We start from the raw sequence: 13,227 nt of genomic DNA on the forward strand, positions 1-13,227 counted from the left end.
TTGCAGCTGTTCACACCCCCTTCAGGGTGGGGGTCCCCACTGGGGTGCCTGGCCAGTCTGGGTGAGGGGCTGAGGGCCGTTTTTAGGCTGGCGGGTGACAGAAGCTCCCAACCTCTCCTTTTTTTCTTTTTCGTTTTTTTATTCTGGAATTAATTTAGCTTCTATGGCTGTCACTGGAACTATGAGGCAGGGGCTCCCACGGGGGTGAGGCCAACAGAGTCCTAACGAAGCATGCCCTACTCCGGAGACCGGTTCAAGACGCAGTCTGATTTTATTGTTTAAGTGCAGCAACATATATAACTTTCTGGACCAATCAGAAGTTTACACCATCCTTAGGGCAACCAATGGTAGGAAAGATAGGGTACTATGTAGGGGCTCTAGGGGGCTTACTCAGGCGGGCACTGCCACTTCCCGGTGTGCCGAGGAAGCTTGAATAGGCGGAGTGCGCTCACGCCATTGCATCTGCCACTGCACTGAGATAAATCTCCTGAGCTCTTCCCACAGAACTGAGAGCCAGCTTTAGCTCTGAGGCTCGGCTCCAGCTGCAGAAAGCAGGTATCTGGTTTGTTTGGCTTCTATAATTGAAACACTGTTGCAACTGCAGCTTGGCTGGCTGGCTGAAAGCATGGGGTTTGTTTAGCTTCTATATTTTCAACATAGTTGCTTAGAGTGCAGCTCAGAGGCTGGCAGCGGCAGGTGGGGAACCTTGACTTCCTCCATTACTGGAGCAAGAAAGCCTCCTGTTTGCTTCACTTGCCTGGCTGCCTGCCGCCATCTTAGTTGGCAGTTAATTTGCATATCTCACTGATTAGCCAATGGGAAGGGTAGCGAAGTCACAGTTAATTACCATGTTTCTCTATTATTAGATAGGATATCTCAGTGCACGAAATTTGTGCACCAGAGGGTGGGGATCTCTCAGTCCAGCCTGCACCCTCTTGCAATCTGGGACCCCTTGCAGTGTGTCCGGCTGCCAGTTTAAGCCAATCCTGGATCCTTGTGGGATCGGACCTAAACCAGCAGTTGAACATCCCTCTCACAATCTGTGACTCCTGGATCCTAACTGCTCACCTGACTGCTTGCCTGATCATCCCTAAATGCTCGCCTGCCTGCCTGATTGCCCCTAACTACTTGCCTGCCCGCCTGATCACCCCTAATCACTCTGCCTGCCTGCCTGATCACCCCTAACCACTTTGCCTGCCTACCTGATAACCCCTAACCATTCTGCCTGCCTGCCTGATTGCCCGTAACTGCTCGCCTGCCTGCCTGATGTCCCCTAACCGCCTCTGCCTCAGTTCCCGTCTCCGCTGCTTCGTCTGGAAGGACCTCTTAGAATTATGTCCAGAAGGTCATTCGGCTGTGCAGTCTAATTAGCATATTGCACTTTTATTATTATAGATATATTTTCAGATATTGCTTTTATAACTTTTTAAAGTCATAAAACAATGTTCAGTTTAGGCTAATTATTCTCCTCTACCACAGTAAGACCTTCTTGTGTATTCTACATAAAACCTCATGAATTATGAGTTTTTCTAATCTATGTAACAAATAGTCACAGTTCCTGCCTCTGTATGAGTTCTGAGTACTGCTGTCTTTATTTTTTTTCATATTGAAACAGAAATTTTAGGGGGATATAGGCAGGTTTAGAGAATTTTTAGAATTTGGGTTCATTAAAAATAACATAGGGCTGCAGATTGGGAGAAGGTACATTTTCATAACACAAGGAAGCCAGGTGCAGTTATATTTCAATAAGACAAGGAAGCAGCAACAGGTATATTTCCATAAGACAAGGGAACTGGGAGTAGCCAGAAAAGGTCTATATTTACAAAATAAAAAAGAACTCCCAGAAAGCATAGGAGGACAGTGAGGGAGGCAGGCATCAGGAATCACTATAGAAACCAATTCCAAAGGGAATATTGACCAATCAGAGGGGATATCAAGGCACAGAGAGCTGTAGCCATTATAAGCCTTAGGGAAAAGGAACTCAGTGGGACCCTTTCCCCCTTCCCACTTGGCAGTCCATTCTGTGGGACTCCTTCCCTCTCCCCACATGGGAATCTGCACTTGTTCTTCAATAAATCTCCACCTTGGCTATACTACCCCTGTCCGTGTTTTCATTCTTAGACTCCAACGGACAAAGAATCGGGGTTCCAGTCCAAAAATTCCGGATCAATGTGATTCTTTCTTTAGCCTTGAGTGGTTTCCACTTGCATGTGCTGATCAGTCATCCCTTGAATAATGAGAAGAATTATCTGCAGATGCACACGTTCCTTTCTCTGTGAAGCCCCTTGTCTGTGGTATTCTATCTTGTGAACTCTAGCTGCCTGGTCTCACTGGACTGTCAACTCTGCCTCATCAGCTGACGTATTCTTCTAGGTTTTGACCTCTTGGCAGGGTGGCCTAGAAACTCTTAAGAAAGGAAAGATGGGTAATCATAGTTCACCTCCCTTATTCTTCCTCTCTCAGGGAAACTGTTTTGTTGCCTAATATCATTGTTTTGAAAACTATTGTTTCTTACATCTTGTGTTTGTTCTTGTTTTAATAACAAGCAAGTCCAGTCTCTATTATTCCACATTAGTTAAAAACAGAAAAGAGTATTCAGCATATCTTAGGTGAGTTCTGGAACTAGTCTTTCCAACTTTAAAAGTAATTAATATTTTTTCAAGCCTTTAACAAACCCCATAAATATGAAGAAATATTTATTGACCTTTTCTTATAAGATGTGTTAAGAATCTACTCATTTCCAATCCTCTGACTCTTTATGCCCTGGCTTAAGTTTCTGTTCTCTCCCAATTATCACAACTAAATGAACTCTCTCAGGATTTCCCATTTCCAAATTTTAGTATTCTATAGTCTATTGTTTGTATAGAAGTTTTGTTGCAGAAAACCGGAAAAAATCAAGCAATGCTTAGAGAGTTTGGAGTCACACTTTAATATACACCGGTTGGCGTAGAGAAAAATGAATTCAAATTCTAAGCAGAGCAAACAAGCAGAATTTTTCTTTTTATTAAAGAGCCAGCCCTGTGTGGGCTTAGTGGTTATCTCACTCGAAGCTGAGGCCTTGAAAACAACACAGCTCTATCCAATTAAAAAATACATCTGGCATGGCATGAGAGTATGGGCATATCTAGTCTCTGGCTTACAAGGTCAGACAGGTAAGTTTATCTTCCTTATTATTCAAGCAGGCTAGAAAACAAAGTTATTTTATTTTTATTTTTTTCAGAATAAGGGGCTGTCTAAAAATTGCGGAGCTGACTTTACAGAATAAGGGACTATTTAAATAGCAGAGAATTTCAAACAGTAGTTTTACAAAATAGGGGTTAGCCTTCTCAGTTAATCTTGTCATTTAATGTAAGATTAAATCAATCACTCATTGGTCAAAATCCTTCAGGGTCCTTTTATCAATCAAAAGAAAGGGCAAGTTTTCCAATGGTCTATATAGTCATACAAAGTCAACTTCTGTTACAAATTTATTATCACATCTTTTATTTCCTAATCACATTTTATTCTTCAACCACCTTTCATTCTGATGTTCCATAATACAACAACAATATTGTCATCTAAGAACTGTTGCATTTAACTTCTCTCTCTCTGTGATGTGGTCTTCTCTAGATATCCATACAGTCCACTCACTCATATCTATAAGTGTTTATTGAAATGTCACCCTTACTGACAACCTTAAAATTTAAACTCTATTCTGGCTGCTTGTTCTATTATGTTTTTACTAGGGGCCCGGTGCATGAAATTCGTGCACTGGGTGTGTGTGGGGAGGGGAGTGTCCCTCAGCCCAGCCTGCCCCCTCTCACATACTGGGAGCCCTCAGGCATTGACCCCCATCACCCTCCAATCGCAGGATCGGCCCCCAGCCCAGGCCTGACGCCTCGGCCAGAGGAGTTGACCCTCATCACCCTCCGATCACCAATCACCGGATCGGCCCCTTGACCAGGCCTGAGGCCTCTGGCCTAGGCGTCCGGCCCGGGCAGCGGGGACCCGCAGCTGCAGCGGCCCCGCGATCGTGGGCTACGCTTTAGGCCCAGGCAAGGGACCCCTAGCTCCCGGGACTGCCAGCTTCGACCGTGCCCAGCTCCCATCCCTGGCTCCACCCCTACTTCCTGCTATCACTGGCCAGGGCGGAAAAGGCACCTGATTCTCCGATCATGGCGGGGGGGCAGGGCAAAGGCAGCCCCAGGGCCGCCTTTGCCCTGCCCCCCAGCTCTTAGCTCCCCCCTGGGTTTCCAATCACTGTCAGTGGCAGGGGGCTTCTTCCTGCTTTCCCTTTCGCCTCCCTGCATTGTGCCTACATATGCAAATTAGCCGCCATCTTGTTGGCAGTTAACTGCCAATCTTAGTTGGCAGTTAACTGTCAATCATAGTTGGCAGTTAACTGCCAATCTTAGTTGGCAGTTAACTGTCAATCATAGTTGGCAGTTAACTGCCAATCATAGTTGGCAGTTAATTTGCATATAGCCCTGATTAGCCAATGAAAAGGGTATCGTCGTACGCCAATTACCATTTTTCTCTTTTATTAGATAGGATATTGCTCAATACCATCCATCATATTATATAACTTACTTCTCATACTGCCTCTACTCTGATTTTGTCTTAGCTCCATAAATAGAGCCATTTTGTCTATTACTCTTAAAAATGTAAGTATATTTCCTGGAATCAATCTATTTCTATAATCAAGTATCTTTTATATATTTCAGGTATTTTTTTATGCCTATACCATGTAATTTTGAATAAAATATAGAGGTTAGTTTCATAAAAATAAATATTTAATGGAAGCAAAAAAAGCTACATGTGAGAACATATAGGAATGGCACCTAATCTGACTTTGAATATTTATAAGTTAATATCTGAAATATAAGCAGAAAGTAGTCATTTATTAGTGATATATTTTGTTTGAAAATAATAAATACTTTTCTTATTTCTATGCCTATCACACATTGATTCTTGCCCATTTCATGAAGGTAACAACACAAGATTAAAACAATGACACTTAGTGTACATTGGCTAATACATAAGTTATTGCTACTATATCTTACAGTGAATTTTCAACAGAATGTTTGCACACATGTTCCAGGTTCTAGTTAGGGCATTTTTCACCTCCTTGTTCCTCAAACTGTAAATCAAGGGATTCAGCATGGGTATGACCAAAGTGTAAAATAAAGAGGCCATTTTGTCAGTATCAAATGAATGACTGGACTTGGGCTGCACATACATAAAGAACAGGGTACCATAGAATATGACTATGACCATCAGGTGAGATCCACAGGTAGAGAAAGCCTTGTGCCTGCCCTCTGCAGAATTCATCCTGAGGATGGCAACCAGGATCAGAATGTAGGACACAAGGACTACCAGAAGAGATGAAACTAGATTAAAAGCTGCAAAACTCAGAATGATCAATTTGATTTCATGTGTGTCTGAGCAGAGCAACAATATCAATGGCAGACTATCACAGTAGAAATGCCTGATGACATTACAGCCACAAAATGATAAAATGAAAATTTTTGTGGTGATCAGCAAACACAAAAAGACACTGTATACATAGGGCATTGTGACCAGCAAGTGACAAAGTCTTTGTGACATGATGACTGGGTAGAGTAGAGGGTTACAGATGGCCACATAGCGGTCATAGGCCATTGCTGACAAAATAAAAATTTCACTGGTGATAAACATATTGAAGAAAGTGAGTTGGGTAGCACACCAATTATAAGAGATTGTATGTTGATTGACAGCTAAATTTGCTAGCATTTTAGGTCCTACAGTTGTTGAGTAACCAAGATCAGTGAAAGCCAAGTGTCTCAGGAAAAAGTACATGGGTGTTTGTAGCCTGGAGTCTATCTTGGTGAGGATAATCAAGCCCAGGTTACCCACCAAGGAGACTATGTAAACAGTGAGGAAGAGCCCCAAAAATGGAGCCTGCAGCCCTGGGAGATCCGTGATACCCATTAGTATGAATTCTTTCAACATTGTTAGATTGTGGTTGTCCATCCAGGCCATTCAGGAAACCTATAATGGGAATAAATACACAGATAATCAATACATGTCATGAAATGTGACTAGAGATTTCCATTGTAATAAGTGATTAAAGGTTTAAAATTTTCATTTATGGCTTGTTGCTTTAATTGGCTACTCTAAACTTATCGCTTCTCGGCCTTTTGGCTAAGATCAAGTGTAGTATCTGTTCTTATCAGTTTAAACTTAACAGATCAATTACTTCTTGCCCTGCTTAGTGAAGCTCTTGACAGGTTTCTTAGATTTGACACAAAAGCACAAACAACAAAAGTAAAAATACAGAAATTAGTGCTTTTTCAAAATTATAAAACAGACTTTTGTACACTGAAGGACATTATCAAATAATTAAAATGTGACCCACACAAAGTAAAAAAATGCAAGTAATATATCTGTGACGTTTCTAGTATGTACAATATTCAAAGGACTTGTACAAATCAATAACAAAATAGTAAACAACTCACATATTTTTAAAAAGGCAAAAGACCTGAACAGACATTTATTACGGAAAACATACAAGTGACCAATAAGTCCATGAAAAGTGGCTTACCAACATTTGTCATTAGAAAAATACAACTTAAAACTACACTGAGGTACTGTTTTACACCCTCTTGGATGGTTATTTAAAAACACACACAGAAAATGACAAATGCTGGCAACAGTGTGGAGATATTAGAATCTTTGAACAATTTTTTAGGTCATTTAAACTGGAATAAGCCAATATGAAAACATTTTGATTGTTACTCAATTAGCTAATCATAGAATTGTCATTATGATGCAACAATTCCACTCTTAGATATATACCCAGAAGTTAGGAAATCCTTTGTTAAATTTACACATAAACTTACAGGTAAATATTCATAGCACTATTCCTAATAGTCAAAAACAGATATAACCCAAAAGTCCATCAACTTTAAAAAGGATATAGCGAGTATGGTATATCCATACAATGAAATATTAGTAATGCACAAAAGGAAAAAAGTATTAATACATGTTATTACATGAATGATCCTTTAAGACATTATGCAAAGTGAGAGAAGCAAACTATAAAATGTCTCATACTGTATAATTGCATTATAAGAAATATCCAGAATAAGGAGATTGATAGAGGCAGAAACCAGTATATTTGTGGCTTGTTCAGGAACACTGAATAAATTCTCAAGAGCCAATAGACTTAGGGACATATTTATAAGTCCTCATTGAGAGTTTAAAAAAGTGAACACTTTTCTAAATCTATGCTAGAAAATACCAGTCTCTCCATATGTGAGAAAATATATGAGATAGTGAAACACTAACCTCTTTTTTTTACATGGATCTCTATTTATATTTAGATTATTTTATATGATAATTAAAGATGACCTTAAATTTGTTTTTACTAAATACTCTCAAAATATGCAACAAATGCAATGTGAAGAGCTTGGCATTGGACCTTCACTATAAAATTGCACTAAGAGTTCAGATCAGTTAAACTATATTCCAGCTCTGTCTCCCTTCCTCTGCCAGATACTGCTTTCAGTTCTAAAATAAGTGACAATAAATAAGTTCTACAATGAGAGATCAATAAAATATTCATAATGTACATATTTCAACACCCAAGTCATTTTTGAGTGAGACTATAGAGAATTTTAGAAAGAGCTACTAAATAAATAGAGTGGAGCCCGGCTGGCATGGGTCAGTGGTTGAACATCAACCTATGAACCAGGAGGTCACAGTTTGATTCCAGGTCAGGGCACACGCCCAGGTTTCAGGCTCAATCCCAAGTGTGGTGGGTGCAGAAGGCAGCCCATCAGTGATTCTCTCTCATCACTGATGTTTCCATGTCTGTCTCCCTCTCCCTTCCTTTCTGAAATTAGTAAAAATATATTTTAAAAAATAGAGTGGAAAAGAAACCTTAATTTTAGGCATAATGCATATTCCTGCTTTATAATTTTGCAAAGATTGTTCTTTTCTTAAGTCTGTATTTGTGTATATTTTAAATTTATTCCCAATTTCTGTTAGATGTGCATTTAGTTATTCAAGATACAATTTAGTGGCATTTCAAAGACCCTTCCAAGGCTTGCACGTGAGAGGGAGGGGACGTCCTCTTAGCAGACATGGTGGAACGGAGGTGCAGTGCCACTTATGCTGTAATATTTTGCTTTGGCCTCACCTCCCACTAAAAGTGATGACTTTCAAATAACATTGATCCTTTCAATGATATTTGTAAAGTTTGGATACACGTGAAAAATTTTAAACAGAGAAATGACATAGTTTATAAAAATATTGATAAAATCTTTTTAATTTAGAGGTAACTGGAAAACATTATGAATTTACCTTACTATTTGAGGTTAATAACTCTGAAACACATCCAATTAACTACAAATAACAATATCATGTTTGACATCTTGATTAAGGGTCCAGTTTAAAACAAATCTTTAGATCTTGGAGGTGGAGACCTTTCATGCTTCCTCGTTCCTCAGAGGTCTCATATTTACTACATCAATATAAATGTCTAGCTTTCATCAAAAATCATAATAAAGTAGCTTTTGGAACTTCATTTATTAAAGCAGGTTGTTAAAGCTATGGCTAAATCACTGAGTTGGAGTATTAAAGACTAACGGTTAAATGGGAGATGGGCCATGGACCTCAGAACAGGTCACCGAAGCAAGTACAGTCTACTCACCTCCAAGGAGGACTCTCACTGTGCTTCCGCATGATGTGTTCCTGAGATAACCCAATAAGAAGAATTTACGGGTTTCTTAGGTCCTTGGAGATCCTCCCTGGGGGGAAAGGATACAATTTGTTAATTATGCTTAAAGTATTTGAAAACTTTAAACAAAGCCGATGGGATGTCTGCTAATTGTGCAGGACATCTTTCTAGTCCCACACAAATACAGTTATGTGAGGTACCTTTCCTTGGTTTCTCTTGTTTATTGTTTCTTTAGGAGAAGCATTTTAGTTTTTTTTGCAAGCCTTAATTGTCTCCTCTAAAAGGAGTGTCTGCTTATGATTTTACCACTGAGGACACAATGGAGAAATGTTTGCACAATGTTTTACATTGTTATCAAATTCATAAGGGAAAATAGATATGTGTAGCTATTTTCACCTTATTTGTGGTGTATTTAACTTATTAAAGAATAATATACATATTAATAAATACACACATCATAAATGAATATTTATAAAATTAACACAACTGTGTAGTCAGAATCCAGATTAAGCAGCAATTACAACCACTAAAATAAATAAAATGTTATCAGACTCAAAAGGAATCCTTCACTCTCCTTTCTTTATGCACTGTTCCCGTACACAAGCACAGTTCTGACTTTTAAGAGCATAATTATTTTCACCTATGTTTGTTATTTTACATAGAGGAAATCATAAACGTTGTTTTTTTGTGTACCTGGGCTTTTTCATTTGATATATTGTCATAGGTATTTCTAGAGTGCTCATCCTTATTTTTATGTATAGTTCCATTTCATCACAAATTATTTATCCATTATTCTATTTTTGGTTCCAATTTGAAGGTTCAATGATTCGTGTGATATTATTAACATTGTATTCCATTTTATGCTTGGAAAATAAAACTTATTCCACATCTTAGGAATTTATAAAATGTTAAATTTGGATTAATTATAGATAATCTCATATTAATTATAAAAATATTGCCCTGATATGTACAATCTCCTGATAATTGTAATTAAAATAAATCAAAAATAATTTTTTTTTGCGTAGTCGCAACTTTAAAGCTACTTTTTCCAACCCTAGTAAATGTACCACCCCTTCTACTCTTGATGAGCATTTAACACCCATGATGACCACATCTGCCAAACACATTATCCTCCAGAGGACATAATTACTCAAGAACGGAATGGCTGCTTCATAGAGAATACACATGCTAAAATTTAGTCATTTCTGCCCTTAGATTGTCAAAGTTTGTATAACAATGTATATGTCCTCAAACAAGTAAAATAATTTTTGCTTTCCACATTGTCATCATTTTGAACTATTGTTCAAATTTTTGAATTTTAGCCATCTTGCTAGTTGTGTAGTGATTTCATAGTATAAGCTTAACATATTTATCTATTGATCAATGATATTATGAAGACATTTATGAATTTTGGGCTGTTTGATAGCTTTTGTTGTGAAGCATTTGTTCAGGTGTGTTGACCACCCTGCTTCCCCTTCCCCCCACATTACGTTGACGGTCTAGATAATACTAATTTTAACAGTTAGGCAATTTGTTTTACAAATCACTGATATCAGTATTCTGTGTAGAGTATATGTGTTTCAGAAGTGTTCTCTCAGGATTTTATTTTATTTCTTCTGTGGTGTCTGTTGATATTTTGATGAATACAAGTTTTTATTTTGGATATAGACCTATCTATGTATCTTTCAGTGTTATAATTTTTGTACTTTGTAAAGAAATCTTTGCTTATTCCAAGTCATGAAGATATTCTTCTTTTTCAAGAAACTTTGTGCTTTTAGCTTTCACATTTATATTCATAATTAATTTTAAATTTGATGCAAGTAAAGACTAGGATTCATGTTTTACACAGGAAACCTAAATGAGCCAGCTCAGTTTACTAAGAAACCCTCCTCTCCTTAATATATAGAAGTGCATCTTATATTTGAATAAAGTCAAATCGCTTATGTGAGTCATTTATTGGACAAATTATTTTCATTTATTTTATTGGTCTTTCTACTTGCACTGATGGCTCTGTTTTTTAAATATGATTTTGGAGAGGGAGGCAGGTTTGGAGGGAGTGAGGGGAGGCAAGAGGGAGGGAGGGAGGGAGGAAGACAGAGAGAGGGGCATCCAAGGGAGAGAGATATATCATTAATAGATGGGTTGCCTCTATTAATAGATGGGTTGCCTCTATTGTACCTGAACCAGGGATCAAACCCTCAATCTCAGCATGTGCCCTGACTTGGAATTAATCCTGTGATCTTTCAGTGCCCAAGCTACCAAGGCCAGAACCTGATGTAAGCGCTTTGTATTCTTCCTTCTTTTAAGATATTGCCCTGACTAACCTAGATGTTTTGCATTTACACATAAATTTGATATGAACTTAAGTATTAAAAATACTATTGCTATTTTAATTGTTAGTGCATTAAATCTTTAGAAAAATGTACAGAGCATTGATCTCATCACATTTGTTATTTCCAATCAATGGACATGGAATATTGCTACATTTATGTCTCCGTTAATAACTCAGTAATTATTTTGTAGCTTCTAGCAATGAAGTGATGCAAATAATTCACTAATATGTTCTTTAAGTATTTTATAATTTTTTTGGTGTGTAATCCATAGTTTAAAATTTTATTTTCATCTCCTTTTTACTAGTACATAGGAAATTGATCTTTTATATGCTTGCTTACCTTATATCCACCAATCTTGGCAATATTCACTTATTGTTTCTCATGTTTAAGGTATATAATTCTTTTGGATTTTTAATGTACACAATTGTGTCACTAGAAAATAATTACAATATTATTTCTACTTCCCAAGGCATATAATTGTTCACGTATGCTTTAAAAGGAATCTGAGATGCCGCCAAGCAAAAGGAACATCTGTATGTCACTATGCCAGTATGGTGGGCACCTGTATTTAAATGTTGTGTAAGATACAAGTAACAACTACTTGGCGATGTGAAACCAGTTATTGGGGCTTTGATCTCTTACAGTAAAACCTGAGGACAAATCAGAGTTGAAACCAGAGGATAATCACTACTTCAACATCTATAAGGGGAAAACAACAAAATAATATTTCTAATCTCCCATGCCTTTTACAGATCACTGCTTTCTAAGTTCTTTCCTATATCACAAACAGGTTCTACATGTAATTTATTGCTTACACATTATATAGTAAATTTCACCTAGGGCATTTGCTCAGGTTTTTCCATATCCTATGCAGGGCACCTTTCACTTCTTTGTTTCTCAGGCTGTAGATCAAGGGGTTCAGCATGGGTATGATCAAAGTGTAAAACACAGAGGCCATTTTATCACTGTCAAAGGAATGACTGGACTTGGGCTGCACATACATGAAGAATAGAGTCGCATACAATATAACCACCACTGTCAGGTGAGATCCACAGGTGGAGAAGGCCTTGTGCCTGCCCTCTGCAGACTGCATCTTGAGGATGGCCAGGAGGATCAGTATGTAGGACACAAGGACCACCAGAAGAGATGAAACCAAATTGAACACTGAAAAGATCAGTATTATCAACTCAATGTCACGTGTGCTTGAACATGGCAGTGTCAACAAGGGAAGACTGTCACAATAAAAATGATTGATGATATTATGGCCACAGAAAGATGAAATAAAAATCTTTATGGTGGTTATCAGAGAGAGAAAAGCACTGTGGAGATAGGGGACTGCTACCAGTGCCCAGCATACCCTTGGTGACATGATGACTGTGTAGAGCAGAGGGTTACAGATGGCCACATAGCGGTCATAGGCCATTGCTGACAGAATGAAAAGTTCACTAATGATGAACAAGATGAAGAATGATAGCTGGGCTGCACACCAATTGTAGGGAATAGTCTTTTGTTTAGTTACAATGTTTGCCAACATTTTCGGCCCCACAGCTGTTGAATAACCAAGGTCAGTGAAAGCCAGGTGTCTGAGAAAGAAGTACATGGGTGTCTGAAGCCTGGAGTCCATCTTGGTGAGGATGATCATTCCCAAGTTGCCCGCCACGGAGACTGCATAGATGATGAGGAACACCCCAAAGAAGATGGCCTGCAGCTCAGGGTGGTCTGTGATTCCCACTAGAATGAATTCTGTTAGCACTGTTAGGTTTTGTTGGTCCCCGCAGGCCATTACAGAACATGACTGTGGGAGTAACCATCAGAAGAGTCATTAGGTTTCTGGAGATATCATCTGGTAAACTCTTTTAGGCAAAGCCATTATGTGTTACCAAAATCCCAGCCTTTAGATGTAATAATTTAAAGTAAGACCCAGCCCCATCTTTAAACCTAGAACCAAATATATAAATCATTACAACCTTACTGCTATAGTAGCCATTTTATTTTTTGTATCACATACTGGTTATCATTACAAGGGGTACACGATCCTGTCACCTATGCATTTTTAGAAAAGTTTGGCCTACAGTGAGAATTCTTTATTTTTTCAAAATTGCTTTTTCATTTAAAATATATTTAGCCCAGCTGGCATGGTTTAGTGGTTGAGGGTCAACCTATTAATCAGGAGGACACGGTTGTATTCTTGGT

At 38.3% G+C, this 13,227-nt stretch overlaps 2 protein-coding genes and 1 pseudogene across 2 annotated transcripts; 1 reads left to right on the plus strand and 2 right to left on the minus strand.

Annotated features, from left to right (window-relative positions):
- Nucleotides 1–2,338: 2,338 nt before the first annotated feature.
- On the minus strand, nucleotides 2,339–5,991 carry LOC132241933 (olfactory receptor 8K3-like). Its single transcript, XM_059710881.1, has 2 exons — nucleotides 5,088–5,991; nucleotides 2,339–2,409 (listed from the first exon to the last, which is right to left on the minus strand). Exons 1-2 carry the CDS (start codon nucleotides 5,989–5,991, stop codon nucleotides 2,339–2,341), a joined length of 975 nt encoding a protein of 324 aa, XP_059566864.1.
- Nucleotides 5,992–6,142: 151 nt separating this feature from the next.
- LOC132242483 (U2 spliceosomal RNA) lies at nucleotides 6,143–6,353 on the plus strand (annotated as a pseudogene).
- A 2,386-nt stretch (nucleotides 6,354–8,739) lies between these two features.
- Nucleotides 8,740–12,817, minus strand: LOC132241934 (olfactory receptor 8K3-like). Its single transcript, XM_059710882.1, has 3 exons — nucleotides 11,878–12,817; nucleotides 11,026–11,085; nucleotides 8,740–8,771 (listed from the first exon to the last, which is right to left on the minus strand). The coding sequence occupies exons 1-3, from the start codon at nucleotides 12,815–12,817 to the stop codon at nucleotides 8,740–8,742; spliced, it is 1,032 nt and encodes a 343-aa protein (XP_059566865.1).
- Between the last annotated feature and the right edge of the window lie 410 nt (nucleotides 12,818–13,227).

The sequence above is a fragment of the Myotis daubentonii genome, chromosome 9 (assembly GCF_963259705.1).
Source record: "Myotis daubentonii chromosome 9, mMyoDau2.1, whole genome shotgun sequence".
NCBI classification, from domain to species: domain Eukaryota; kingdom Metazoa; phylum Chordata; class Mammalia; order Chiroptera; family Vespertilionidae; genus Myotis; species Myotis daubentonii.

What these genes read in the sequence shown, in the direction of transcription:
- LOC132241933 (XM_059710881.1), bottom strand. Translation starts at nt 5,991, where the DNA reads ATGGACAACCACAATCTAACAATGTTGAAAGAATTCATACTAATGGGT. An exon ending in GGAGGTGAAAAATGCCCTAA is followed by an intron (nt 2,410 to 5,087) that starts CTAGAACCTGGA and finishes CTTTCCTTTCTT; the next exon opens with AAGAGTTTCTAGGCCACCCT.
- LOC132241934 (XM_059710882.1), bottom strand. Translation starts at nt 12,817, where the DNA reads ATGGCCTGCGGGGACCAACAAAACCTAACAGTGCTAACAGAATTCATT. An exon ending in ATGGAAAAACCTGAGCAAAT is followed by an intron (nt 11,086 to 11,877) that starts GCCCTAGGTGAA and finishes CAATTAAAATAG; the next exon opens with CAATAGTATTTTTAATACTT. An exon ending in TGTAAATGCAAAACATCTAG is followed by an intron (nt 8,772 to 11,025) that starts GTTAGTCAGGGC and finishes CTTTCCCCCCAG; the next exon opens with GGAGGATCTCCAAGGACCTA.